Source organism: Corapipo altera, unplaced genomic scaffold (genome assembly GCF_003945725.1).
Source record: "Corapipo altera isolate COAL_440 unplaced genomic scaffold, ASM394572v1 180, whole genome shotgun sequence".
Lineage (NCBI taxonomy): Eukaryota > Metazoa > Chordata > Aves > Passeriformes > Pipridae > Corapipo > Corapipo altera.
In genome coordinates, this window is record NW_020884915.1 from 3,547,204 (window position 1) to 3,574,912 (window position 27,709).

The following is a 27,709-nucleotide window of genomic DNA, read 5'->3' on the forward strand; positions in this document are numbered from 1 at the left end:
AAGGCAGTTTTTGGTATAAAACCCCCAGAATTCGAGGATCTTGTATCAACATAAACATGGAATACACATGGCATAGTGCTGCCCTCTCTCCCTCAGTCCCCCAAACAGAGCAGCCTTAACAAACCCCCAATTTTGAGCTGCATGTCTGTAGCCCAGTGAGTTCTTTCACTAAGGTGGAACCGGACAAGTATTAAAATCTATGCTACAGGATTAAATAAGATTTTATTGTCACATTTAGCTGCTTTGTCAGAGATGTACATTTTGCAGGTTTCTGTACGGAATAAAAGTAAAAGACGGTGGTTGCCAACCTGTCAATCCTGATTCCAACAGTGACACGTTTATACCTGAGCCAGAGGTATAAACTCCAGAGCAAGGTCTCTGTCCCGTGGACTGCAAGACTCCAAAGCAAAATCCATCAAGTTAAGGCTAATGAGAATAATGTAAAATAGTTAAAACCAGAGCACTGGATGTTTAAAGGTGGAAACACTCGGTAGAAGAGTGGCAATTTTAACACCTCGTTTTTCCCGAAGTTATTTTGCTTAATTTATTACAGGTCAGGAGAAGGCAATGAACAGACTTTTGCCTACAGATACGATCCAAAAGACTAAAATTTCAGTGTGTAAATCTGACAGATTTGAAATTTTTAAGTGACTGTTCTGGGTGTAAACCAAGGAAGTGGTTACTGACACCTCGAGTGATAAATGCTGCAGATAACCTCATCTTAAAATGTGTATTTTCTCATTTACACATCAGGGATAAAGTCCAGTAATACAAACTTCTTAGTGGCACAATTTCACATATTTTGGGCAACGTTAGCATACAAGCAGTTTTTAAATAAAAGTAAGTGCATCCAAACATGAAATTCTCTAAATATACCACACTTCATTTATCCCAAACGGCAGTTTTCTGACAAGAGCTGTAATTCAATTTAAAATAATCATTTACACGTTTCACCCAGAGGAAAAGAGGTAATAAACCCAGGGGACTCTCCAAACAATCTTCTCCTACCCTATCCCCCTATTTAATACATAAAAAACTCATCTAGAAGCGTAAATCCAATACTCAGATGCAAATAAAATGCAAGAAGCAGTCTCTGATGTTTGCAATTTGCAGACTCCAAAGTCCAATCATGATGGAATTTACTACTTCTGTCGGTCATTTACTCCTGCATGTGCACTTTGTATTTATACTAAAATAACCAATGAGACAATAAATGAGGCCAGTGTGGCGTAAAGTCATTGTAAACCCAGTGAGACCAGAATAATTATATTTATGACATTCATTTGGATGATTTACCAGGCATCCCAACTCCTCCCCCCCCCCAACCTTTACAGAAAAAAAAGGCAACCATCAGTTGAAGTGAGACACATTCTGCTTGTAAAAAAGGTCGAACCAAAGCCCTCCTCTGATAAGAGCATGCCCACAGAAGAAGGTTGACCACATCTTTTCCAATCAGGCTTCTCAGAATTATCATGATTTCTCTGCTTGCAAAGGCCAATTTGGCTTACCATCGAAAGCTTATTTTGAAGGCGGCTGATATATTTATTCCCTTTCAAAAATTAAAATTCAAGGCATGATAGTGCAAGAGGTAAGTTTTGATTTGAGAACATTATCTGTAGACTAACTGTGCTTAGTTACTATACATCCCAATTTATTGTCTTAAAGAAAATATGGCAACAAAAGCTACAAGATCTCTATAAATTTCATTTTGCCTAAATTTACCAGTACATCCATGAACCTCATCAGTATTAGTACAACTTGATTATCCTAATGATTCCATTATAAAACTTGCAAAATGTATCACAAGGTGAATAAACCATCTAGTGCAAGTCTTCTACATTTTGTGTGCACAGTAATCCTGTGTAGTTCATCTCCTCCAGGTTAAATCCCCAAAGTCTCTCGGTAACAATTATGAAAAAACAGTGTCAGGTGGATTCTTTTGTTTTTCCCCCCCATCAAATCTGAGAAGTTTGAGTGTTCCTGGAATCACCATCGGGATGTGCTGGAGGCCGTGAATCCCTTGTCTGTGAGTATTCACTGTCAGAGGACTCTGTGGGTTCAAGCAAATTCTCATAATCACTGTCTTCTGATTCGTCAACATTGTCACCGACCGCTCTTTGGGAAGATGGCATGGATGCTCCATTACCAGAATATTTCAATCCTGCATTTGTGGACACATAACTGGAAGAACCTACTGCTTGAGGCCGAGGCATGAAGACACTGCTGTCCAGGAGCCCGGGGCCAGCAGCACTGTCCTGGCTCGTTGCATTGAAATCGGAGTACGGAGGGGGAGGATCAGAGACATCCGAATCTTCCAGCGTGCAGCCTTCCACAGCAAACCCAGTGTAGGACATTCGGGGAACAAACATGGGTTCCAAGTTATCTGGTGGCATTTGCCTGCTTAAAATTGCTTGCTGCATTCCTACAAAACAAAGAACATGGGGGTACTCAATGCTTTTTTGGCCATGTGCTTCACGTACCCGAGGTGTGACCACCACACGGCGCTGTGCTCTCTGCTTTCTTTCTGGTTGTTATTAAATGTTCATCCCTGGCATTGCTTTCCAACTCCAGCACTTGATTTTGTCCTCTCAGTCTCCATTACTCATCTTTCCTAATTCTGATTTTTGTCTTATATAGTCATCAATACACTATCCCTGACCATCACATCAAATCCTGCTTATTGCTACATCCTACTCCTGGAGCGTGACAAACTGCCCTAAATTTAGCAGTGCAGCCATGGAACTCATCAGTATCAGTACAACCCAATTATCCCAGTGATCACATTTCAAAAACAAAATGTGTCAGAAAGCAAATAAACTACCCGAGTGCAGGCATGCTACGTTTTTTATGTGCACAGTCATCCTGTACAGTTCATTTCCTCCAGTTTAAGCTCCCAAAAAGCACAGCTACAGGATGTTTCCACAGCCTGTTGCTGTTTCCACCTCATCTTTCCTCTGTATTTTTGTTCCCTCTCACATCCAAGAGCACAGTAACCTCAGTTAGGGCTCATCATGGCTGCTCCTCTCCACCTGTGTCTTACTCAGTACTCAAAGCTTCACTAACTTTTCATCTGTGATAACTGAGTTTTGATGTTACATCTTAAAAATACCACTTTCTACTTTCTCTTCCAATGCCCCTTGTGCTTGGGGACAATCTCATGAATACCTGCAAAGAAATTACCTTGTTTTCTTCCCTCAAATTATTATTTTAAAAACCGTACTCTCATTAAAAACCTAAGTGATGGAATTACAGCTGCAGGTGTAACAGGGTTATCAGAACAGGAATGTAAAAGTCATCTTAAATGAGATGATTTGGCAAATATTTTAAGGAAGACATGCACAGGAATAATGAAAAGCAAAACCTTACAAAATGAGGAACAGTTGCATCCCTCTGCAGAAAAGAAACACTTGATCTAAGTCAACTATAAATATCAACATGCATGAAGTGTGTTCAGCTGTTGAGATACAGGTATGTATTATTTCACTGCAATGGTCAAGAATACAACTGGAATACACCTAATTTTGAATACCACCATTTCAAAAATAGGGAAAAACTGGAGAAACTCCAAGGAAAGGACTCTTTAGAGATCTAAAAATTATGACCTAAGAGGAAAGGCTGCAATAACAGGGATCAGAAGGGAAGACTTGAGGAAACAGTTTCACTCTTCAAACGTGCCTATGAGGCTGCTATGAAAAGGTAAGTTATGTACATTAGACACAAGGAAAAACTTCCTGGCAGGAATGTTGTTAAGCACTGGGAGAGACTGAAGGTTTTGACTGGTTTCTAAGTGGTTATTAACCTCCAGACATCTGTCAGAACTGACACTGGGATAGGTAAAGTGACAGCCAAAACAGGATCAGCTCTACTTACTGTAACACCACATTTCTGGAAAAAACACAAATGAAGGGTGAACAGTTCCTTTCATCAAGTCAGTGAGATGTCCCTTAGGAATAAAAGGTGCATATTCCCTCCAGTGGCTGTGTAACAGCACTCCATTTTTGGGCCACAATATGAGAATTGCAGTGGGAGATTTCCTGGCACCTGGGAAGTGCACAGCACTCACCATACCCTGGAACACGTTACGTGTACAAAACTACTTCACTGATCTGGCAAATAAAGTCTCAACTGACTTTTATGCTGGAGTGTAAAGTCACAGCCTGTTAACCAAAAGTTTATAAGAATAACAAGCTTTCACAAAACACTACTGCAGGAATTGGAATCAAATGCTCCCTCTTCCTCCAGCCCGGAGAATGATTAACTGGAATATTTAACTCAGTAAAACCAAGGAAATTCTCCCGATATTGAGCAAGTGAGAGAACACAAGGCCAGATTCAGCATTTAACTACTCACATCTAAAAATACTGCAGAGTTACAAGCTGCATGTTTTCTTGTTTCAGCCCTCTCACATGATTATCTGCTCTGGGTGAATTCTCAGTCCAGCATTTGCATCTCACTGGTAGTACCTAGAGGCAAGCACAGGCTGCTCTTCCTCCTCCTCCCCCAGCTTTTCCATATAACTGGATCAGCTCCAGGCACACTAAATACCCACCTCTACTTCTCCATAGTAGCAGTTCCCTGCCTGCTTCATCTACAGCCAAGCAGGAAACAGCAGTGACTCATGCACTTCCATCTTTTAAATGGTCTGGAGCTAATCCTGGCTCTTTTACTTTATCTCTGGGGTTCAGAGGAAGGAGAACCTGGGCTGACAGATCAAACTGTGCTCTGAAATGCTCATGTGGTAACAGTACCTTGCTGCTTGGAGCAAATAAAAAATATCCACTCATGGCAGCAGCAGGGCCATTGCAGAGTTTAGGGTGTTCACCCACCTAAATCATCTTTCACTGTCAGACACAGCTTTAGGTAACAGGACACACAAGTAATAAAAGCCATCTTGTAGCTAAAATGATGAAATTTGGTTATTTGCTTATCTCTTAAAAAAGAAAAAAAAGAGGCAGTGTTTGCTGAAATATGTAATTTGCTTATGAATTACTTGGGTTTTAATCTTACTTCCCATTTGTCTATTCTCTCTGCTCCTACTCTCTACCTTTGGCCTTCTCTTGCACTCACAAATTAAATTGGATCAGCAATGTCTCCTTGGAAAGGTCCAAGCTCTCCACAAAACTTACCTACTCCTAAACAAAAGTCTACTGAGGTGACATTCAATTTTTAGGCAGGAGGGACAGTGTGGCAACCAGGCAAATATGCTCACACAAGTCTCACTGATTCAGGAGATTATGGAGCAGCAAAAAGAGATGAACAAACACCTAAAAAGATTTAGTTCAACACTGAAAAGTGGTATTTCAATGCTAAACATGTTCACCACTAAGACAGCAAATGGGAGTGGGAATGAAGAGTGGGAAAGGGAATGAAGACTTTATAAAACCATGGATAGCTCCTGTTCTGCATACACACTACCCTGTTTCTTTCCTGCAAAAGGAGTGTTTAGATTTGTTTTTTCCACTTTTCCTTTCCTACAGCTGATCTTTTCCTGTATTATTTCCAGAAATTACTTTCACATTCTTTCTCTACATTGTTGTCTCTCTCCTATATTTTAAGCTTGCTAGCACTGCATGAGTCCAACAGAAATACCTGCAGTATTTCACACACACTTTCACAGTTCAGGTGTCACGCAACGTAAATCCATCACACACACTTCCCAATGGGACTTTTTTCCCATGAGTTATCAGAAATAAAAAAAATTATTTTAACTCTACAAAACCTTCTGTACTTACAGCATCTGCTCCTGAAAAAAAAAAAAAGTAATTAAAAGGCAACTTACTTATTTCTTGTTCTTTTTCATTCTTCTTCTGTGCGATTTGCCTTTTTAACTTGTTCACATCAGCTTGAAAAGATTCAACAACGCGTTCACTTTTTTCTACATCTATACATACTGCCTGGGAGAAAAACATAAGATATGGTAAGACTGTGCAAAAATATTGGAAATATTTCCATGACAACATTAATAAAGCTCCTACCAGACAGGAAGCCATTAAAAGCACAAAACTAAAAGCAGGACTTCACTGTATCAGAGTGTGATATTTAAGCTCAAGATCGTTTTCTTTACTGGCTGTTGCCAATTCCCCACTGCTGCATTACAGGAAAAGCAATTCCAAATAATTCATCATTACAGAAGATTTGTAATGAGATCCAAAGTTACTAAGTGCCCCGTCCCTGTAAGTATTCAAGGCCAGGTTGGACAGGGTTTGGAGCAACCTGGAATAGTGGAAGGTGTCTCTGCCCACAGCAGGGGGTGGAAGAAGATGATCATGAAGGTCCCTTCCAACCCAAACCATTCTGTGATTCAATGTGATTCATTATCATTAACCATGATCAGTTTTGAAGAGTACACAACCCTAAAAGCTTTTTCTTCTCCAAAAGGTGACTCTTAGTGGCCTTACCTGCGGAACTGAAAAACATGAACTACGCTTTCAATTCTGTATCTAATTTTTAGAAGTTTAATTGGGGAATAATGCAAATATATGTCTAAGCTGCTTAACCAGAAAACTGATTTCCAGTCCTGTAACATTCTCTGTTAGATGGTCACTTCAAAGGTAAAAGTTCCTCAAGTCAGCCAAGGCCAAAATTAGTTTTGAGCTCTGTAAACCTTGTACATGATTTACACAGTGACATACAACAGTTAAAATTCTAAAAGGTAGGAAGACAACTCCCTGTTGATCAGAGAATCGTGAAACTGTTAAGGTTGGAAAAGATGTTTAAGATCATTGAGACCATCAACCCAGCACCACCATGTTCACCTCCAAACCAAGGGTATCCACGTGTTTTTGAACAGTTCCAGGGATGGTGATTTCCCCACTTCCCTGGACAGCTTGTGCCAACACCCTTCTGTGAAAAACCATTTTCTAACACCCAGTCTGAACCTCCCCTGCTGCAGCTTGAAGCAGTTTCCTCTTGTCCTGTCCCTTATTCCCTGGGAGCAGAGCCCAACACCCACCTGGCTCCAACCTCTTTTCAGGTGGTTGTAGAGCACAATAAGGTCCCCCTGAGCCTCTTTTTCTCCAGGCTAAACAACCCCATTTCCATTTCCAGACCCAGTAATTCAAACAACAGCAGGAGCACAAAGGATATACGTGCTCTTGGCATAAGCAATGTTACAAATAATGCCAGGAGCTAAAGAAATAGAGCTCTGAAGATAAATTTTTCTATCCCCTAAAGTTTCCCTGTGTGTGCCTTACCCACCTTACAAGGCAGGCTGGGAAGCAGCAACTTCCCACTGAGAAAGAGCAGCTCCCCTGTGCAGGCAGGGCCAGGGGATGGTTGGAGGGATTGCTGCCTCGTTCCCTGCTCCATGAGCAGACCAGCAGAGCTGAGCTGGAGCAGAGACACAAATTCCCCCAGGGTAGATGCAGAGGGAAAGCCTGGGAACAAGCTGTGACTGCAGCACAATTAGCAGCTGTGTGAGCTCCTGGGGCAGCACAGCCACGCTGCTCTTCACACAGGACAAGCTGTGAACTGACAGGCACACATTGAGTAGATCTGACACTCCAGGCACTTTCAGATGCTTTGGCACATTTGGAGCAGGATTCACTCATGCTCCACACAAGTTTTAACTAACAGATGGAGCTCTGCTGATGTTTCATACCCAGAAGTCATTTTTAAACCTCTGCAAATCCCTACAGCCTTCAGCAAGGCTTCTCTTCAATGCATACTCTTAAAAATAACTAACACCTCCCAGAAATCCCTAAGTATTGAATCATTTACTTGAAAAAGGGAAAGAATTGATGATATTCATACCAACCACTTTTACAGACTGGAAGTGCACACATTAAATAGAAATGGACATATTTCATTATTAAAATCAGACTGATTTTCCTACAGTTCATGATAATTCTTTATGAGCTTTAAAAATCTCCATCCCCTCCACTCCTGGTTTAACCAAAGGATGAATAAAAGATGCCACAGACATACTGACCAATATGAAGCAAAGGATGTTACCTGTACTTTTTCCTGAAGTGCATTATAAACCTGATAGATAGCCCTGATGTCCTTCATCACTCCATCTTTGTCAAAAAAATCAGTACTAAAAAAAGGAAGCAAAGCAGAAATCATTAGTTAGAAAAGACAACACAGGTTTCTAGTTCATGCTGTCTTTGAATTGCTGTTAAGCAGTCTATCACTCTATTTCTAAAATGTATTTTATTGCTAAATATGCTATTTTAGCAATACTATATTGCTAAAAACGTACAGTACTGTCAAGATCCAGTTGGACAGCAGCATATTCAATACCAAAATTACTTCTGGAACAACAAAGTCTCATTTGAATGAGATTAAACTTATGCAGAAATCTTTAAGCTTTGTATAATTTGATTGTTAACAGCCAGAAAAGCTACTTGGCACTTACAGCACGTAAGTAAAAATTCTTAAGAAAAACAACAAGATTTCTGAGCCAGAGTTCAAGTTTTAAATTAAGCTTGCACACGGAATTCCTTGGGGAGGTGGATGGTGGGTGGAAATCAAACCACAAGCTTCCAGCCAGAAGGCTCAGAGCATGGACTGGCCACACCAACTCTGCTTTTCTGAGGAGTGCACCGAGTTCCCTGAAAGATTCAGTTTTAAGCAGGAAAAAAGCACAGTAGGAACTGACCATTCTTCTCCTGAACTAGTTTTTTCCTTGTAGTATTCTTTGGGAGGTACAGAATGTGGAGCTGGATGACTAATTCATTTTAAAGGAAAAATCCTTACCCGTGTTCCTTGATAACTTTGGCATAATTTTGAGAAGTATTTGGCACTGAAGAAACTTTGTATTCCTGTTGACTAGTGTTGCCTAGATTAGGAATAGTAAGCGACACCCTTTGATTATACCTGTAGAGAAAGTTTAGAAAGACTTCTTAATTCATTTGCAAAAGATCCTTTACAATAGCCTTGATATTATCCCAGCTCTCTGATGATCACAACTCTTCTCATTTTAAAGCTTCTGCATTAGGTTTGTTATAAAAGCTGCTAAATATTACAGGTTGTGTTCAAAATAAATGCAGGATCAAAAATTCCTACCTCCATACCTCTCAGGACCTTTGAAATGTGCACTTGAACTACCACAGACACATTCAGGTCCACTATAAGAAACATGGTACTTGACATCTGATATCTCTTAAAATATATTTTTTGTTTGTTTGATGATTTAAAGTCTGAAAAGAATTTTTGCTCACCCCAACTTTAATTCATAAATTATTTGCACAGGGAAAAAAGCTGCCATCACTAACAAGTGGTGGTTTGTTACACTAACAAGTGCACCCCAAGACATTATTAGACAAACATATAATTTACATATAATTGTACAAACTTCTAAATAGCTTGAAGAATAGCAGCAAGAACCAAAAAATGAGGTTTGCTCATATACAGAGATGGCTTACCTTCTGTTTGGTCTAAAAAGCACATATTCTAAAGCATGTGTTGAGTTATTTGCAGTAGAAATGAAGCTGAAGAGAAGGAAGACAAGATCAGGCACTCCAAGGATGTGTGTCAGCTGTTTATGAATGATGTGCTCTCTATATGACATCTGCTGCTGTGTGTTTCTCCTAAATCTGTACCATCCAATAACGTTCTGCAATCAAAGTACATCAGAAAAGTGTTAACTCAGAGACACACATTCACCTTCTGAGAATAAAGTTGCTAAAATTGTGGTATCACAATTAGCCAAAAGCTTTATTACAACAAAACAAACTGAATTCCTAGAGATTTGCACCTATTAAAAGAATAGAATTCCTAGAGATTTGCACCTTTGCACCACAAAAAGTGTAGCATCCTGTTAAAACACGACTATCAAATATAAAACAATATAACTCCCATGTTAAATAAAAGAACAGGAAGCTTTGTTTTTAATTTTTTTTATATTAAATATTAAATTATTTAGCCTGAATGTAATAAAGCCTGCTTAGTTTGCTAATAAAAGAGAATACAAGACTGTCTTTATTCCCAGACAGCAGTACTTCTTTCTTTTTTGACATTATGACAATTAATGTCATTAAATCTGTGATGCTGTAGTCACATGACACTTCAAGTTTTATTTTCTTTGGTTTTGCCTACATTCCCCCCACAGATTATGCACCTTGCCAGTCCCCCTGTAAGGCAGATCCTAAAAAAATAACATTCCAGTGAAAACTAGTGGGAGACAAATATCTTTAAATTATGTTTTTTGCCTCATTTCCTGAGGGGGAACTTAATGTTCTAGAGTAGAGTTATAGGGTCACAGAATTCAGGATTCAATACTGGAAACTCACTCCACCACTTCACTACATAAGGGACCACACCTTCAGCTCTGCTCTTTGATGTATCAGTTCATGAGAACCTCTGAAACAACTCTTGGATAATTAGAAAAGGTTTGAGTCTTCTCCAAAGAACTAATAAAATTTAATCTTCTTAATACTGGTTGTGCTACTAACAGCCATGATTTGGAGCTGTGACAATATCTTTAAACATCTATAAGCTGTGACATAACTGATGGAAGAGCTTTTTCAGTTTAAAACTGACAGTGCAAAAATTGCAATTACAAGGCTGAATCGTTACAATACCTCCAAATGAACTCTTTCAAAAAGATTTTCAGATCAACTGCATTTTTGGTGGGTTCAGCAGCAAAGTACACAATCATTATGCCACGTTTTTAGCTCAGAAATCTGAGTGGGTTAATACAGCCTTTCATTTTTGGAGACCTACACTTAAATCCTTCACATTTCTTCAGGGAAATTAGACATTGCCCTTGGTTTAACCTAAGCACCACAAATCCACCAACTTCTGTACAGGATAAGCCCTGGATCAAAACAAACCACCAGATTTATGAAAGAAAATATTTCTCCTAGTTAATTACCTTTTTTCTGTTCATTTGTTTTCCAAACCCACTCTTTCTAATGACCAGAACAGGAGGAAAAGAGAGAAAACTTACTTTTCTTCGGTCTTTAAGGATCCTGTCCAAACTCTCCTCATTAACTTTGCCTGCATAATCATAAAAGCTGGAACCAAACAGGAAGAGAGAAAGGCAGACACACAGTTTACACACATATATTATACATAAAGTAAACACTTTACACTTTGAACATTCTTCAAATAGGTGGCATTCTATACAATACAAAGCAATTTCCAGAGTTTTACCTTTATTGACATAAATGCACTGTTTTAATTGTTAAAACCCTGCCTAAAAGAAAGGGAAGCAGGGCTATTTTACATGTAACTTCAAATAAGTTTCTTGAGCTCCAGTCCTGCAATTAGACTCACGTGGTTGGACCCTTGAAGCCAAAAGAGGCTGCAATAATCCAAAGTATCATGGTCTTTCCATATGGCTCTGCTTCCAGAACTGAGGCCCAAACCCTGACATGTCATTATTTTGAGGGCACAGCAGATTTAAGCATTTATACACCTACCTACACACACAGGTTGAGAAATTTAAGTAGATCACACTACATGATAAAAGGAGAAACATTTGAAAATAGATTGCTCCCTGCCTTACCTGCCAAGTCCTTGGTCTCTTTCAAGAGCTGGTATCACTAACACCTCAAGCAGTGCAGGAAAACACTCTGGTTTACAGGTCTGTGATCTCAGCTCTTATGTGGGAGGGGTAAAAAACACAACAGAAAATCCTGAGCTCTGTACTTGGCTGGTAAATAAGGGTGGAAATACCATTTGCTTCAAGATGCAAGTTGTAGTGAAAATTCAGACTACAACTAATTGGTAATTTGAAATACGTATTATTTGCATAATCTTTTCAATTCATGTTCACAGTATTTATTTATTTATGCATTCTGGTAAGTAGTAGCTATGCAATTCTTTCTCTTTCTGTGCTTTATAAGAGTAATTTTTTATAGGATGAGCAACTGGTATGTCATGAAAGACATCCATTTGAAAACTCCACAGACAGAGAAATCAGACTTTTGAAAATCCTTGCTTCTCATTCAGTACCAGCACTGGAACCAAGCCTGTCACACCCAACATCAGCAGTGCCAGCTTACAAGAACACAGTGGATGAGCAATAAGGCCTCACATTGGCTACAATTAAGTCAAAAGGACAAGGCAGAAAAAGCCCAAATCAGCATCTGCTACAATCAGTGGAGCAGAACAACCAACAGCACACTCTGGTCCTGATAAAAAGTGCATGAGCTGTGAGAGCTTCCCTCGTGCTCTGCAGTGAATGGATTCACCATTTTCCTGTGCAGCAGCACACAGGGGATACTCCTCCCCTCCCTGCATCAGCTCAGGCACTAACAACCCATTCCTTTGGCTGGGGGGAAGCAGGGAACGTGACCCGTTTGGATATGTGCTGCACAAAGCATCCCTGGGATCCAGGAAGAGCCTCCCAGACACTGGGATATTATCTCCATGTGTGGAGTCTGCAGCATTTAAATCACTGCCTTCAGAGTACCCTCTCTGTAATTATCAACCAGCAAGTGACTGACTGCAGCTTTTCTCTTAATGCAACCACTGTCAATCATAATATCTAAGCTACTGTGTCTTCTTAATTGGCTGGAAATCTCCAAATAAAGACAGGAGGAGATTAATTGGGAATTCCTTCTAAAAAGGAATTCTAGACAATGCTTTAGAAGCCATCACTGTATTAACAAGTGAAGACTACAGAGAAAATCTGCATGTAAATAGAGGGAAGCTGTTAAATAGAATACATTAGCCCCATATTTAATTTAAATTCTGGAGTTCAGAAGATCAGAAGGTAAAAATCACTAGAAAGCTGAAAGATTCAGAATAATTAGTTGGTGCAGGTCAGTACAACTAACCACAAAACAACTTGGTAACCCCACAAGGTACAAGGGTTAGGGCACCAGGGTGTGCTGTGACCCACCAGGCCCAGGCAGGGCCAACCTAAAACTGCAATAATTTCAATTGATTTTGACATCCATCCTCATTATCAGAGTGGTATGATTTGAACTGACTCCTATTCTACCTCCACCAGCTACCCAAGATGGAAATTCAAGGAGACAGAGAAACAAGCCCCTTCCAACCTAAGGTAAGTGCTACTAAAACTGTGATCTCATAATTTCATTGTCATGGTTGGTGCCATTTCCATGGATTTCTGTAATACCACCAGATGAGCAAACACTGGTGGGGACATTTGAAATGCTAATACATTGCAGTGAGCTCCCCATTTTTATATTCTGCATCCAACACGGGAAGACAACAAAAAAAGCTTACCTAAAGAGTTTTGAACAAGGCTCATGGTTATGGATTTCTGCAACAACAAAGAAAAAAAAGAGACATATGTCCAGCTGCTTAAGGCAAAGGGAAATTACAGTGGCATATCTTGCATGAACTTTCCACATCACAGCTACTGAGCAAACAAATATTTGTGTCAGACCACACACTGCCCTTAATGTCTCAGCAACACTTGATGACACAGCACCATACCCAGAAAACTGGCTTCTCTTTATAATTTGACATTTTACAGAGGGAAATATTTTAATAAGACACACACTTGCTCAGATACACAGAGATATAGGAGCCTCAAATACACACAATAATATTTTAATACTCTAGTTGTAACCTCCTCACAAAAGCATTTTTTCTCTTGGATATCCCTTTCCACAACAGTTACTTGCATTCACAGACACTTTGTTACAGCAGCAATGAAGAAAAAAAAAAAGGATGGGGAAGGCAATCACTGTAATGTTATACACAGGAGTGTTTCAAGAGGCAAGGCAAACAGTCTATAATGAGAAAAGGGGTTCAAACCCATTTCAAAACACTTAGCTGCAACTTGTAATTCTGTTCTACGAGATATTAAAAACTCAGAGCAGCATTTTTTCACTGAAAAGGTTGCAATAAGTGCTAATGTGCTTATTTAAAGAGCAAAGGTTGTAACATGGCAGTACTCTCAGAGATGAGTAAGAAAAGAGTAAAAATCCAATCCCCATTATCACTCCAACACCAAACATGACTTATTTTTTCAGGTGCTTGGAGCAACCTGGTCTAGTGGAAGGTGTCCCTGCCCATGGCAGGGGGTTGGAATGAGATGGGCTTTAAGGTCCCTTCCAACCCAAACCATTCCATGACTCTGTGATTCTATGATGATGTAGCACTGATATTTCCAGCTCCCACAGCAGAACCCCACTGGAGTGTTTAGCAACAACTTTGTTCAGACTCTTCCTTCCTGGAGGGTGACACACCACCTGCTGCTCAGGGCTGCCATCTCAGCACAGTCACACTGGGATGACAATTCCCAGGAACAGCAGACTGCACACATTAACCTCCCAGCACATTTAGTGTCTATCAAAACAAGGCCCAGAGCATCCATTCCAGGCCCACTGCCCAAGAAACTGTGCATCCTCACTAGCAAGAACTTCTCAGGATGCTGCTGTGAGAGCTGCTTTCTTAGGAATTGTATAGAATTGTATCAATTCCAGTATTTTTGCATCATCATGCAGGAAACAATCTGCTAACAAAGCCAGTAAGTGCAATTATTGAAGCTTAGACCACTGTTTTCCAGGAAATATATTGACTGCAACAACACACTTGATCCTTGGGTTATGATATTGCCACACAGACCTCGTGTTTTGAAAAACAGGAAGCAAGAAGCCTCCTGCTCAGACCACATGCAGCAGCCAACATTCTAAATTTAAGGCTTACACATTGGCTTATTTATAGATATAGCATGCATACTGTATATACACACATAGATACTCAAACATCACCACTGATCTTACAGATAAAAGAAGTTAAAACTCATCTGTGACAACAGTGCCACAAAACTGTCAATCCCCTGAGCTGAACTGGGAGTTCAAGAGTTAATGTTCACAAAGAAATATTGAAGTAAAAGTCTGGTAAACAAAAAAAAAAATAACCAGAAGGTCCTCAGGGGTGGGTGATTTCCATTTTCATAAAGTAACTGTAACTAATAATGTGACAAAGGAGTGATCTAAAAAGGGAGTGATTTTTAACACCACAAGCACTTGGTTTAGGAAACCAGGCCAAGGCTGCAGCTGGTGACATCACTGCCAATAATAACCAGGATCAGTGACCACTGCAGAGCAGTGTCTGCTTTAGAAACTTCAAAAAGTGACTGGCTCTGTCAGTTTAGTCTGAACACACAGAGCTATCAGCTGCCTTCCCTCACAAAGTGCTCTGATAGTGATTATATGCACACACAAAAAAAGCTATGCCTTTACTTTCTGTAATTTAGCTCAACTAACTAATTAATTAATTGACACTTCAGTCAATTTACCACCCTTGATCTCTTAGGAATAACCAGAACAGGAAACTACTCAACCTTCTGGATTGCTGGGCACACAACCATCATCACTTCAGATCATCAGTTCTGTGTCAGAAAAACAACTGAGAGTCAATCCAAAGATGTTTGTGTGTTACCTGAGCTTTATGCAGACCCTGCTTTGTTACCTGGGATCAGATTCACAAAGCCAGGTATGGATACATTTGGGTTTTTAGGAAGGTTTAGACATATTTTAACATCTGGTTATACATACAGAAACAAAAAGGCCTTTTCTTTCAGGGCTTTCCTACTTTCTACAAACCAAAGAGCTAAAAACATGCAACAGCTTCTCACTCATGCAGGAAAAATCTAATTCAACTAACACTTAACAGCAAGAGCTTCAATCTTCTTTCACTTTTCACACAGATCAGCTGTAGAGTCCTTGTGCTTTACAAACGAATTGTCTGACAAATATTTCTTGTCCAGTCTTGCTGTGACAGTTTATGATGTTGCCAGCTCCCAGCTGTCCATCCAAACCTTTTACTGAAAACCTGCCCCTTTCCAGTCTTAGTAAATCAAGCAATGAATTAATTTCATTTTAAGCACATGCTTAAATACTTAGGCAACTGGATCAAGAAACTCTCTGCAGGACCAACAGCCAAGTAACTAATTTCTCCATCATGAAATGCAGATAAATGTCTTCAATAAACAATCTTTTCTTTACACAAGAAGATGCACAAAACTTCTGTAACTAGCAAAGGTCTGTTTCCTTTCCTCACAACCACAAACACATAGACACTGTGGCAAATAGGATACACCCTCTGATGGTCTCACAGGTGAAGTGATTCTTAATGAAATTTTGTCCTGAGAACTTAAAACCTGAGCAGTGCCAATCTCAGAATGTCTCAAAGTTACATCACTTACCAATCACTTGTAGAAATTCAGTGTTGCTGATCTGTGAATCACTAATGCTAAAGGTCTCTTCTTGCCTCACCTCTCCCAGCAGAAATCCTTCCTACAATTTAAAAGGAAAATAAAAGGACTAAAAATGGAAAGAAATTCACTGCATACAGTCATGTACTGTAACTTTCTTAGTCCTTAAGTTGAACCAAAGATTTAGTCTGAAGCACCCATCTGAGCTGCAGCGGGTACAACCTGCCCTGAGGTTCACCAAGGCTGATTTGCTGCTTTGCCAGCATCCTTTCACAACACTGCAGGGATGGCTTGTCCAAAAATAACATTCTACACACAACTTACACAAGGGAAACACGTTACAGAAGGGAGGGTTCTGCCCCAGCCCCAAAGGGATGAGAAGGAGGTCTGAGCACAAGGCTGCTTTGCTCCTGCAAATCCAAGGGAAGTGGAGTTTACACCTGCAGAGCCTTACTCAAATTTCTGTGTGGAGACTGGGCTGGACCCTGAACAACAACAGGGATTATAAAACCCAGATGTTAATTTAAAGGTAAAACAAAGTAATTTATTCTCCACCCCTACCCAAAATGAGGAAGGAGACTGAGCAAGAATTGTGTGGTTTTGGCACAAGCACCGAGATGGTGGTGCAGAGCTAAAGAGCAAGCTCAGCCTAAAATCATGCCAACAAAACCGTGGGATTCGGGAACACCCCAGCTCTGCGCTGGTCAGGCGCGGCTGCGGGAAACCCACCCACAGAGCTTCTACACACGTGTTCCCTGCCTGCAACCCCAGTCCCGCGGGAGCCCCGCCCCGCCGGGAACATCCCGGGGGAGCACTCCGAGCACCCCACATCCCAGGGAACACCCCTAGAATCCCACATCCCGCCCAGGCACCGCACATCCCGGGGACCAGCCCGGACACCCCGCATCCCACAGGGAAGAACGCCGGACACCCCATATCCCGGGGGGAGGTCACCAGGCTCCCCGCATCCTTTGGGGAGCAGCCGCCGGACACTCCACATCCCGCAGAAAGCATCAAGGGTACCCCACATCGCCGGGAGCAGCCCAGGCACTCCACATCCCGAACACCTCACATTCCAGACTCCCCACATCCCAGGGAGCAGCCAAGACACCCCACATCCTGCCCAGGCATCCCACATTCTGGGGGGAGCAGCCCGGGCACCCCACATCTCGCCTGGACACCCCACATTCCGTCCAGGCATCCCACATCTCGCGGGGAGCACTCTGAGCATCCCGCATCCCAGGAAACAGCCCTGCCATCCCACACCCCGAGGGGAGAATGCCGGACATTCCAAATCCCGCCTAAGCACCCCACATCCCACCCGGATACCCCACAACCCGGGTATCCCACATCCCACACGGGAGGAACAGACCGGACACCCCACATCCCGCCGGGATACCCCACATCCCTCCCGGGCATCCCACATCTCGCCCCGCCGCGCCCGTGTGGGGCCGCCCCCGCCCGCTGTGACCCGCGGCCGGGCCGCACGGTCGGCGGTGCGGCCCGCCAGCCCCGCAGCGCGGGTGCCGCTCGGTGTGCGGTGCCGGGCTGTCTCCGCGGCCCCGAGCTGACGGTGCGGGGCACGTACGTGGTCGGCGCTGCTGTTGGCGCTGCAGTAGCACACGGAGCTGAAGGTGTAGCCGGAGATGGACGCCGCCATGACGGACACACCGCCGCCGACGCCACGGCGCACGCGCGCCGCCGCGCACGGCCGCTTCCGGCGGCGCCGCGGGGCATCATGGGCAGTGTAGGCCCCAGGGGCGACGGAGGTCCAGGGGTTGGGGGCGTGTGGAACGGCGGGAGCGAGTCAGGAATGATTGGGTTTGGAACACACTCGTGGAGCACGTGGAGGTCGCCGAGCCCGGTCCGTGACCCATCACCACCTTGTCAGCTAGAACACAGCACTGAGTGCCACGGGCAGGGCTAGATGGGATATTGGGAAGAAATTCTTCCCTGTGAGGGTGGTGAGGCCCTGGCACAGGTTGCCCAGAGAAGCTGTGGCTGCCCCATCCCTGGAAGTGTTCAAGACCAGGTTGGACGGGGCTCGGAGCAAGCTAGGAGAGTGGAAGGTGTCCCTGCCCATGGCAAGAGGTGGGACTGGATGGGCTTTAATGTCCCTTCCAACCCAAACCACTCCATGATTCCATGACACACACACGGAGCTGTACCAGGAGGCGACTCTGCAGCGGTGCCGTTCATCACTCCTATTTTTTACTTAATACACCTCGCAAAAAAAAAAAAAAAAAAAAAAGCCTTGTAAAAGCAGCCACGTTTGTGAAATTTGAAATTAATAAATATTGAAAAGCATAAACCCTTCTTTAAAATATTGCGCCGATTTTCATCGAATCCCAGGACGGTCTGGATTGGAAGGGACCTCAAAGATCATTTACGTCCACCCCCCTGCCACGGACAGGGACACCTTCCACTATCCCATGCCGCTCCAAGCGCCAGTGTCCAGCCTGGCCTCGGACACTCCCGGGGATGGGATTTGAGGCGATCGCACCGCGCACACCCCGCAGGGGCCACACAAACCCCCCGATTCGGGGCGGGCCGATCCCAACCCCCCCTCACACCGGCACCACCGAGCGGCTCCGCCCGCCCAGAGCGTCCCCGCGCTCCGCCCGCCCCGCTCGGCGGTTCCGGGCATGGCGGGGCCCGCGGAGCAGCCCTTCGTGCCCTCGGTGCTGGGCACCCGGGAGCAGTGAGTGCCGGGGCAGGGACGGGCATGGGAGCCAGGCGTGAGGCCCCACGGGCGGGACGGGGCGCGGAGCCACCCGCGGGAGTGGGTGGGAGGTGTCCCTGCCCGCGGCGGGGGGAGCTGCAATAAGGGAGCGTCCACGTCCCTTCCGGCGCGAACCGTTCCGTGCTTCGTGTATTATTTTATTTATACAATCCGTAATTATGTAAAGTGGCGCTCATACATGGAAACAGCCTTCTCGCCCTTTCGTAGAATCACGGAATGGTTTGGGTTGCGGAAGGGACCCTTAAGACCATCTCGTTCCACCCCCTGCCATGGGCAGGGACACCTTCCATATCCCAGGTTGCTCCAAACTCCGTCCAACCTGGTCTGGGACACTTCTAGGGGTGAGACAGCCAAAGCTTCTCTGCGAAATCCATTCCAGCCCCTCACCACCCTCACAGGGAAGAATTCCTTCCCCACATTCCCTGCTCTCTGGCAGTGGGAAGCACTTATCCTGTCCCTCCATCCCTTATCCAAAGTCCCTCTCCAGTTCTCTTGGAGGCCCTTTAGATACTGAGAGGGTCTCTCAGGTCTCCCTGGAGCCTTCATTTCTCCAGGTCAACACTCTGAGCTCTCCCAGCCTGGCTCCAGAGCAGAGGGGCTCCAGCCCTTGGAGCATCCCTGTGGCCTCCTCTGGACTTGCTCCCACAGTTTAATGTTCTTCCTGTGCTGGGGAGCAGTATCTCACCACCCTCACAGTAAAGGATTTCTTCCTAATATCTGGCCTAAATTTCCCCTCTTTCACTTTTTCTTCCCCTCACTCTTTAATCTGAATATTTCCCAGTATTAACTGCCATATCCTGCCTTTTCTTCCTCCCTTACTCCAGCTGGGATGCTGCATATGAGAGAGAACTGCAAACTTTTCAAGACATTGGAGATGCTGGGGAAATCTGGTAAATAAAATGACTCCTACAGTGTGTTTCTGTTGTTTCTTGATGAAAACAGACATTGCAGAAATACAGTTAGCAATCCAGTGGGTTGCTGACAAAAGGATGGGGAGTTTTAACACTGAAGCCACCAGTTCCTCTCTTGCTCAGTTTTGCAAAGCAGGTTTCTCAGTTACACTGGGACAAAGTGTCATGACACAGAAATCGAGCTGGTAGTTGAGGTGTACGTCACTAAAAAATTTTCTTTTTATCCCTGAGCTCAGATTTAACTACACAGGCTGCCCTTGCTGCTCCCTTTTTTAATATGTGGGTGATATCACCTCCCAAAGTTGGGTTTTCAGTGAGTTTTAAGGCCACGGGATTAATTTTAATTTGAAAAGAGCAAACACGAACTGTGAGCTGTGGCAGTTGTTACTTCAGTAACACTAAGAGGGGCTTTGCAAAAGCTGGAGGGAGCGAGCGATGACATAAATTTGCTGTACCTTACGTAGATTTTTTTGCTGTTTTAATTCCCTGAGCCCTCGTTTTACACAGGTTTGGAGAGGAAAGCATGGTGCGTGTCATCAGGTGGCTGGAAAAATACGAGGTCCCCCTGGACAGCTCTGTGCTTGACATTGGAACTGGGAACGGTGTTTTACTGGTTGAATTGGTTGGTATATTGCAAAGTTTGTGTATTTTTTATACAGAATCAGAGTTAAAATCCAGTTCTCACAAGTGACAGTAATAATCCTGGTGAGCTGTAAAGCTGTGTGAAAGACACAGAGAGTCAATACTTCAGTTTCCAAAATTTACAGTATTTCTTGAAATCTGTCAGCATGAGCATCCCTTATTTTAACTTTACCTTTGTTTCCCTACACTTAAAACTGCATTTCTTCCCATTGTTGTGTAAACTCTTCCAGAGAAGAGAATTAAGTTGATTAATGCATGAAGTACCCTCATGTGCAAAAGCAGACCCTTTCTCTGCATTCAGTTCTGATAATAAAACTCAGTACTGATGTGAAAAAGTGGGTCAAACCAAGGGCTTCTAAGTAAATTACTTACAAAGTAACACTTCTTTTCATGAAGTGTCCATTTCTGTCAGAGTGAAAACTCTGGTCAGATATGGTCTGAGGTGTTACAATGTTGTTTTACAGTGATACAAGATGTTTAGGAGTTCCAGGGTTTTTTTCCTGGTTTTAATTGATTTTTTTTGTGTAATACTGCAGAGGAGTTGGTAAAGGAAGGGACTGTCATACTTTCACAGCTTCTATTGTTCTGCATTCTCTATTGGCTCCATTAGTTACTGCAGGAATTGAAAGGGCTGGAAGTCAAAGTCAGGTTTGTAATGGAAATTTTTTCAACATGGACATTGATTTTAGAACACTTCAAAGCCTTTATGGGGACTGGCTGCTACACCACAGCACAGGGGAAGTTATGTCATCAAAAACAGAAACTGCCCATCTCATTAAGGGAAATTAGCCTAATAGTGATGATTATTAAGTGCAATGCTAGCCAGCTCTATCATCATTGAAATATCCAACAGAAGTTTTATAGTGACCCCACTTACAAATAGGAAACTGATTTTCATACTGTAATGGGAAAATGACAGCCTGATAGCTTTTAAAAACTATTAAACTGCTGTAAAAGCACCCTCTTTCCTTACATTAAGCACCTCAGAGTACTGTGGTTGCTTTTGTAGGGAATTTTCAGTCCAGTTCTCATTTGAAAAATGACTTCAAAAATTACATTGTTTAGTTTTGCTAAATAATTCAGGATCTCACTTGCTTAGTTCATTTAAAAGACTTTTTTTTTTTTTATGTGTTAGCTGCCAGGCTTTGAAAATCAGACTGAGATTCTTTTGAAAATCAAGTTGGGATTCTTTTGGCAAGAACAGCAGCTACTGTAGGACTGTTCTACCACTGGAGCTGGACTCCATAATGGGATAGAAATGGCAATACTGGAAAAGACTCAGCCATGGAAGACATTAGTAGCACCTCTCTAAAAGGGAACTACTTGAGACTACCTAAGTACCACATAAATAGACCCCTTTTTATGTGTGAAGTAGACCATGGTCCTACCCCTGTTAACTGCAAGGATGTGATAGGCTGGATTGAAGACATAATTCTTTCACCTTCCCAAAATTCTAGCACTTCTAAGGAAATGTTTCTGCCACACAAAGCTCTGATCTTCTCTTATTTTTATGAGTATTGTGGCAGCCAACAATATTGAAAATATTGAAAAGCTTCTCTGGAGCGAAGGATGTTCACCCACGTTGGGGTGTCTGTCTGGCAGCAGCAGAGGCCCAAGCACAGGGCAGAGCTGATACCATTGCAAACTCCCTTCTGCTCTTTAATCTGCCTCTCCAGGAAGCATCAGAAGAGTGCCATAAATACCACCTTCAGGGCAGGAGTCCAGCTGCAGGATGGCACGTGAGGGAAGGATCCCTTCCTGTCACAGTCAGGCCCTACAGGTTTAGCAGCATTTAGTGCTGTTTATCTCTAACCTTTCCTTCTCTGCCCTGGAGACTATAGGAGTGAATGGGAACTCCCTGAAGTGACTCAAGCCCTTCCTTTCCAAACAGAGGAGCTGTTGTGAGAACTACTCTTCCACCCCCAAGCCTTCAGCACAGGCATCTGAGGAAGCCTGCTTTGCTCTGGGGAGGAACGTGGGCAGGAGCCTGAGCAATAAGCTGTTCTCCATCACATGCAAACAACACTGTCTTTGTGCTGAGCTGCAATTAGCCCTCAGTTCAGAACAGCTGGTTAGCACTGAGCTCACAGGCCTGAGGGGCTGCTGGAAGGAGGAAGGACTGTTGTGAAAACTCCTCATAGTTTTCCTCGCTGTTAAGGTGTCAGCCTTTGGAACAAGTAGACACGCAGCTGGTTGCTTAATGCCAGTTCAAGTCCATGTGTTTTTCCATATAAAAACAAAGGAAAGCCTCCTCCCTCTCTGTGCTGTGACAGCCTGCAGCTGGCCATAGGATCAGAGCTCTTGCTGTTATGTTTGGGTTTAGACAGGCCGACTCACACACGTGACGTCCCGAGCTGGTCCCTTCAGCTTCTACTTCGGAGTGCAGAGATGTGTCCCTGTTCCCCTCCCACGTGCCCAGCTCCACCTGGGTGCCCACCTGCTTTGCCAAAGGGTTGCTGGGATCTCACTGCCCGAGTTCCCTGAGCTGGGTTATCGTTATCTCCTCCGAACTTAGATTAACAAAGTCTCCCTATGCTCTTTTATGTGATGCATAACCTGCCTGAAAATTGCTGATACAGAGACCTTGCAGCATGCAAATAGTTGTATTCAAATAGGAATTTAGCATGAATAATTAGAGAAATGTTTGATTTTGCAGTGGATTTCTGTAGTAGTGTAATGTATTACGTGATTTGGCTCTTACAGTTTGGGTTATAAACTAAATAATTGCTCAATCTCAAATGTTATGTGTCAGAGAGTATTTTTTTCCTCATTTTGAAGCATCTGGCATTGTCACATGTTCTCATCACTGAAAATTCCTGTTTTCTAGCTTACTTTTGGTGCAGATAAGAGAGCCTGTTCCCCTCCAGGGTGTTACTTTTCACAGTTCTGCTCAGTTTTGCACTTGACATAAACCAGCTTTCAGTCAGAAGTTCTTTTGATGAGGTATTTAGGCAGTGTGGACTTACTTCAGCTCATTCCTTGAGCTACTTAGCTCTTGTAAAGGTAACAGGTATAAAAATGAGTAAAAGCTGGGTTGGTTTTTTTCCTGTCAATAAGAGGAGGACAGATGAGATGGATTATAGATAGGGAGTATACTTGCTGGATAAAAAAATCGCTAGTGCACTAATTAAGATTCTCTGATTCTGTCTAGGCAAAGTCTGGCTACGTGAATCTCACAGGGATTGATTACTCTCCTTCTGCAATACAGCTTTCAGAAAAAGTAAGAGAGAAAGAAGGGATGTCTAACATTAAATTAAAGGTAAGTCTTGAGAGAAAGTTTATTGAGGAAATAGAAAGTAATTGAACCCGAGATTAAATGACCTAATTGATATTCAGACGTGCTCGGGGTACTAAACAAATGATGTCTTTTGACATTCATTTGTGAAAGAGCTCTAACCAAATAAATCTCTGTTTACAAGAAGGTTTTTGGTATTTATTTTTGTTTTCTGTTTGTAGCAGTCATTAGGGCTAACAAGATTTCCCTGCTTGGAGCAGGAGCAGAAGAGTGGTTCACCCTTTGGGAGTTCTATATTTTAGCTGCCACATTCTGAATTTCAGATTTGAGATAGAGGAAGAAATCCTTAAATGATAGATCCCTATCAGTAACTGTGCAGCAGGAAGTTTGAGAGCCCTTGCTGGAGCAGGGGTAGGACCAGATGACCTCCAAAGGTCCCTTCCAGCCTCAGCCATCCCATGATTCTGTGACTGCCTGTAATTCTGAGTTCTCTATCTGCTGTGCTGTTTTATCCTCCAGCTCTGTACCTGTGTGATGGTTCTGTTCTTGTGTCAGTTGTAAAATCTCTTTGTGGCAGGCACCGTCTGTTCTTCTGCATTTGTGCAGGGCCTGGCACGTGCCAGGGATCAAAGTACAAATTATGATTTATAGACTGAACTCCAAGTGTGTTAGTCTGAGCTTTAGATTACAGCAAATAGGTCATCACATAACACACAGAGAAGAAAGGAGCTTCCATAACATTGAAAAGGCTGTGAGTTACCCCTTCCCAAGCACCTATTGTCAGGTTCGAAACGTTGTATTTTAAAATCTTGCTTCGCATTAAAGTTTCAGGAGCTGCTGAGCAGAAGATTGTTTTCACAGCTGTAGACTTCTGGTTTAGGTAGAAGACTTCCTGGCCCCATCAGCTGAACTGTCAGGCTTTGACATTTGTATTGACAAGGGGACTTTTGATGCCATAAGCCTCAATCCCGACGACGCGGCGGGGAAGCGGCAGCAGTACGTGAGATCCCTGTGCAGGGTGTTGAAACCACAGGGCTTTTTCCTCATCACATCTTGCAACTGGACCAAGGAGGAGCTGCTGAACGAGTTCAGAGAAGGTAAGCAGCTGAACAGAACCCTCTGCCAGCTGAGGGTTGTTGAAGGATGGGATGAGTGAATTTTAATGTCCGTGTTAGCATATTGACTTTCCCAGATCAGGATTAGAGAAGGTAAAGAGATTAGTAAATGCTTCAGCCTGTCTTCCCTCTGTTTTCCTCTGGAATTGCATCTCCTTTCATCTGGAATTGCATCTCCTGTGTTTGCCAGTGCCAAGGTGCCACAGGAGGACAGGTTCTGTTACGCTTTGGAGGTTGGGGCTTTCAGTCTAATTACACTGGGAAAATGTGTACCCAGATGATACTTTTTTTCTTTGAGTCCTTTATACCATACTGAAGTCACCCTTCTGATTGCTTTGGGATTGTTACCCATGTTTAGAGGAACTGGTAAGTCTGTGACCTTTTTTGTCACCTCCTCAGCTGCTCTTCTGATCCATCACAGAGTTTTTTTACATGCCAGTCAGCTCCTGAATCTCCTGCCTGAGACTTGAAACTCAGTGTGGATCTGAAACAACCATCCCTTGTGAGGAACTGAAATTACTGGCAAGTTCTCATCTTTTCTGCCATTAATTTGTGTGAGTCAGCCAGCTGAGGTTTTTATTATCCATGGAAGAGGTTCAGCTGTATAAAGCAGTGGTGCAGTGCAACGATACAATCCTATAAACTCACAGATTAACTGACTTGCAAGTTTTCCAGACAAATAAAGAATGGTTTGCAAAGGGTTATCCAAGAGGCGAATAAAACGACTTCCTTCTAATAAAAGCATTTTAATTTCTGTCTGGCAGGATTTGAAATTCTGGAGGAGCTGCCAACACCCAAGTTTTGCTTTGGAGGAAGAATTGGAAACAGTGTAACAGCATTGGTTTTCCAAAGGAAAGAAACGAGGCCATCCATCTTGGACAAATTAGATTAGATGAGAAAAGTCTGAACTTTAAACCTGACAGAAAACCTCAGACACGTGTGTAAATAAATGCTTTTTGAGTGCACAGTAAAATACTCTGTATGGAACTCTGAGGGGCTATAAAACATTGCCCTAGAAACATTTCAGCTTTGCCTAACTTGCCCATAAATTTTGTCCTTGCTACAACCTCACTTGTTTTAGGGAAGCTGCATGTCTGGGAGGGAAACAAGGCATTCTACATACAGGTAACAAATATAACTGAGTGATGTTTGTGTTTGGAACATGAAGGTTATCTGATATTTAATTTTAGCGTTGGTAATCAGTGACCAATAGAGGTAAAAGTATTCTACAAAGCAAAAATCTCATTTCTCTGTTGTGCACTGGAATAGGGAACAAGCTTTTGCTATGTAAGTACTTTAATATTAATTAAATTTCATATTAATTAAGGCACTTATATTAATATGTATTAATATTAATTAATTACAATCTTTAATTTTTTTCTTTGGTGAACATGAATGTAGCTGTTAAGGAAGGGAATTAATACAAAAACCACAGCACTTGCAAAAAAAAGTCTAGTCAGTGTTTTAAATGCAGATTTTCAGAGGTTCTCATGCTCAGCATGGTTCTGTCTCCGCTGAAGTAGCTCAGCTTTTTTCCCACAGAGGGAGTGTCTTTGAAGGCCTCACTTGCCTGAGTGTGGTCATGCCTGGTCAGTTATTTTCCCTGGTCTCATAAATACATAAAGGTGGGATGTTACAGTCTTGCATTCTCACTAGTGAGTGACATGTGCCTCCTTCATGATTAATTTTCTATATAGTAATGTCTTAAGATCCACAATGACCTTAGCTTTTCCGGTGAATTTCTCAGGACAGATTTTAGCTGCATAAATCCAAAATAATTCAAAGCATAACTGTCCATTCCTTGTTCATCTTTTTTAATATAATTTTTAAACTTCTGTGTGTGATCTTTTTGCCTAATTTCTTTGCCTTTATTTCTTCTGTTGTTTTGTATTCTCTGAATATTACTGTTGCTTGAAAGGCAGGAAGATGAGATTTCTTCATCCCTTGACAAACCCATTTGCAGGTGACAATAAACTTGTTCTTTCAAACCTCCAGGAGGCCCCGTTGGGCAATCAGGTTTTGTTTCACAGGCAAGGTCATGTTTGCTTATCAGGGAATTGCTTCTCCTAGTTTCCACAGTTCTCCTCATTCCCAGGGTTCGGGAGATCTTTAAGGGTCAATAAATGCTTCTGGTCCTTTCCCAGGACAGGAATTAAGGCATTATTTGCACAGTGGTGAGTCCTCCCTCTGTGATCCATCTGTCGATATCCTCAAAGTAGGAATCCTAGTTCCACATCTTTTTGCAAAATGGGATATATTCCATTGGAAGAATGGTTTATCAGCAGTGGTGAGCAGATGTAGTCACTGTGAACAGTTCTTTGCATATTTGGTCAGGCTTGAGTTCCTAACTCAAATGCCAAAACCAAGGTCTTGTTACCATTTGGGTAACTATTGTAGTCCTGTGTGCTGTCTCTGCCCAGCAGCCAACTGGAATGATAGGAAATGTAACAGGGAAAACAGACAGAGGGGTTTTTTTGGTGCAGTGGTACAAAGGATTCAAAGTACACTCCTGATAACACCCTCAATAAAAAGCCTGTGACATTTTTGTAGCTGGTTTGGCATCAGGTAGAGCTAATACAAGGAAATTTTAATTGTCAAGGACTCTGGCAGGATGTGTTTAGGCCATCTCTTTTATTCCCATCTGTAATTTTTGCTAAGGAAGGCATGATGTGTGTTTAATCATGGAATGAAAATAAAATCCTGGCTGTCTCGGATTTTCTTTTAATCAATTAGTTGGAATTTGACCATTGATTCACATTCCATAAGATATGTAAAGTTAAGGGCAAGTATTGTTTTTCCTCTTCATAGGATTGATTATTACTTTTTCTTCTCCAGGTAGTATTTTTATACAATTCATAAAGCAAAAAATAAGCTTCCAAAAATTGCTTGAAACTAAGGATTTCTGCATCTCATCTGTAGTTTGCATATTCCTGCTCAGGCCCAAGCACTCTCAGGTCTCACTGGAGAGTAGAA

General features: G+C 42.6%; 2 protein-coding genes across 2 annotated transcripts; one reads left to right on the forward strand and one right to left on the reverse strand.

Moving 5' to 3' along the window:
* Positions 1-203: 203 nt before the first annotated feature.
* ABRAXAS2 (abraxas 2, BRISC complex subunit) lies at positions 204-17,780 on the reverse strand. Its single transcript, XM_027655307.1, has 9 exons — positions 17,679-17,780; positions 16,082-16,172; positions 13,147-13,183; positions 10,895-10,961; positions 9,369-9,559; positions 8,701-8,820; positions 7,954-8,038; positions 5,780-5,894; positions 204-2,422 (listed from the first exon to the last, which is right to left on the reverse strand). Exons 1-9 carry the CDS (start codon positions 17,748-17,750, stop codon positions 1,956-1,958), a joined length of 1,245 nt encoding a protein of 414 aa, XP_027511108.1. The 5' UTR covers positions 17,751-17,780; the 3' UTR covers positions 204-1,955.
* Positions 17,781-18,706: 926 nt separating this feature from the next.
* EEF1AKMT2 (EEF1A lysine methyltransferase 2) lies at positions 18,707-27,450 on the forward strand. Its single transcript, XM_027655314.1, has 6 exons — positions 18,707-18,791; positions 19,658-19,723; positions 20,252-20,366; positions 23,538-23,645; positions 24,502-24,718; positions 25,501-27,450. The coding sequence occupies exons 1-6, from the start codon at positions 18,736-18,738 to the stop codon at positions 25,626-25,628; spliced, it is 690 nt and encodes a 229-aa protein (XP_027511115.1). The 5' UTR covers positions 18,707-18,735; the 3' UTR covers positions 25,629-27,450.
* The last annotated feature ends 259 nt before the right edge of the window (positions 27,451-27,709 follow it).

Coding starts and splice junctions, on each gene's coding strand:
- ABRAXAS2 (XM_027655307.1), bottom strand. CDS start 17,750: ATGGCGGCGTCCATCTCCGGCTACACCTTCAGCTCCGTGTGCTACTGC. Junction 10,962..13,146: donor CCTTGTTCAAAACTCTTTAG/GTAAGCTTTTTT, acceptor GTTTGGTTCCAG/CTTTTATGATTATGCAGGCA. Junction 2,423..5,779: donor TGAAAAAGAACAAGAAATAA/GTAAGTTGCCTT, acceptor TTTGTTTTGTAG/GAATGCAGCAAGCAATTTTA.
- EEF1AKMT2 (XM_027655314.1), top strand. CDS start 18,736: ATGGCGGGGCCCGCGGAGCAGCCCTTCGTGCCCTCGGTGCTGGGCACC. Junction 19,724..20,251: donor GGAGATGCTGGGGAAATCTG/GTAAATAAAATG, acceptor CGTTTTACACAG/GTTTGGAGAGGAAAGCATGG. Junction 20,367..23,537: donor GTGTTTTACTGGTTGAATTG/GTTGGTATATTG, acceptor GATTCTGTCTAG/GCAAAGTCTGGCTACGTGAA.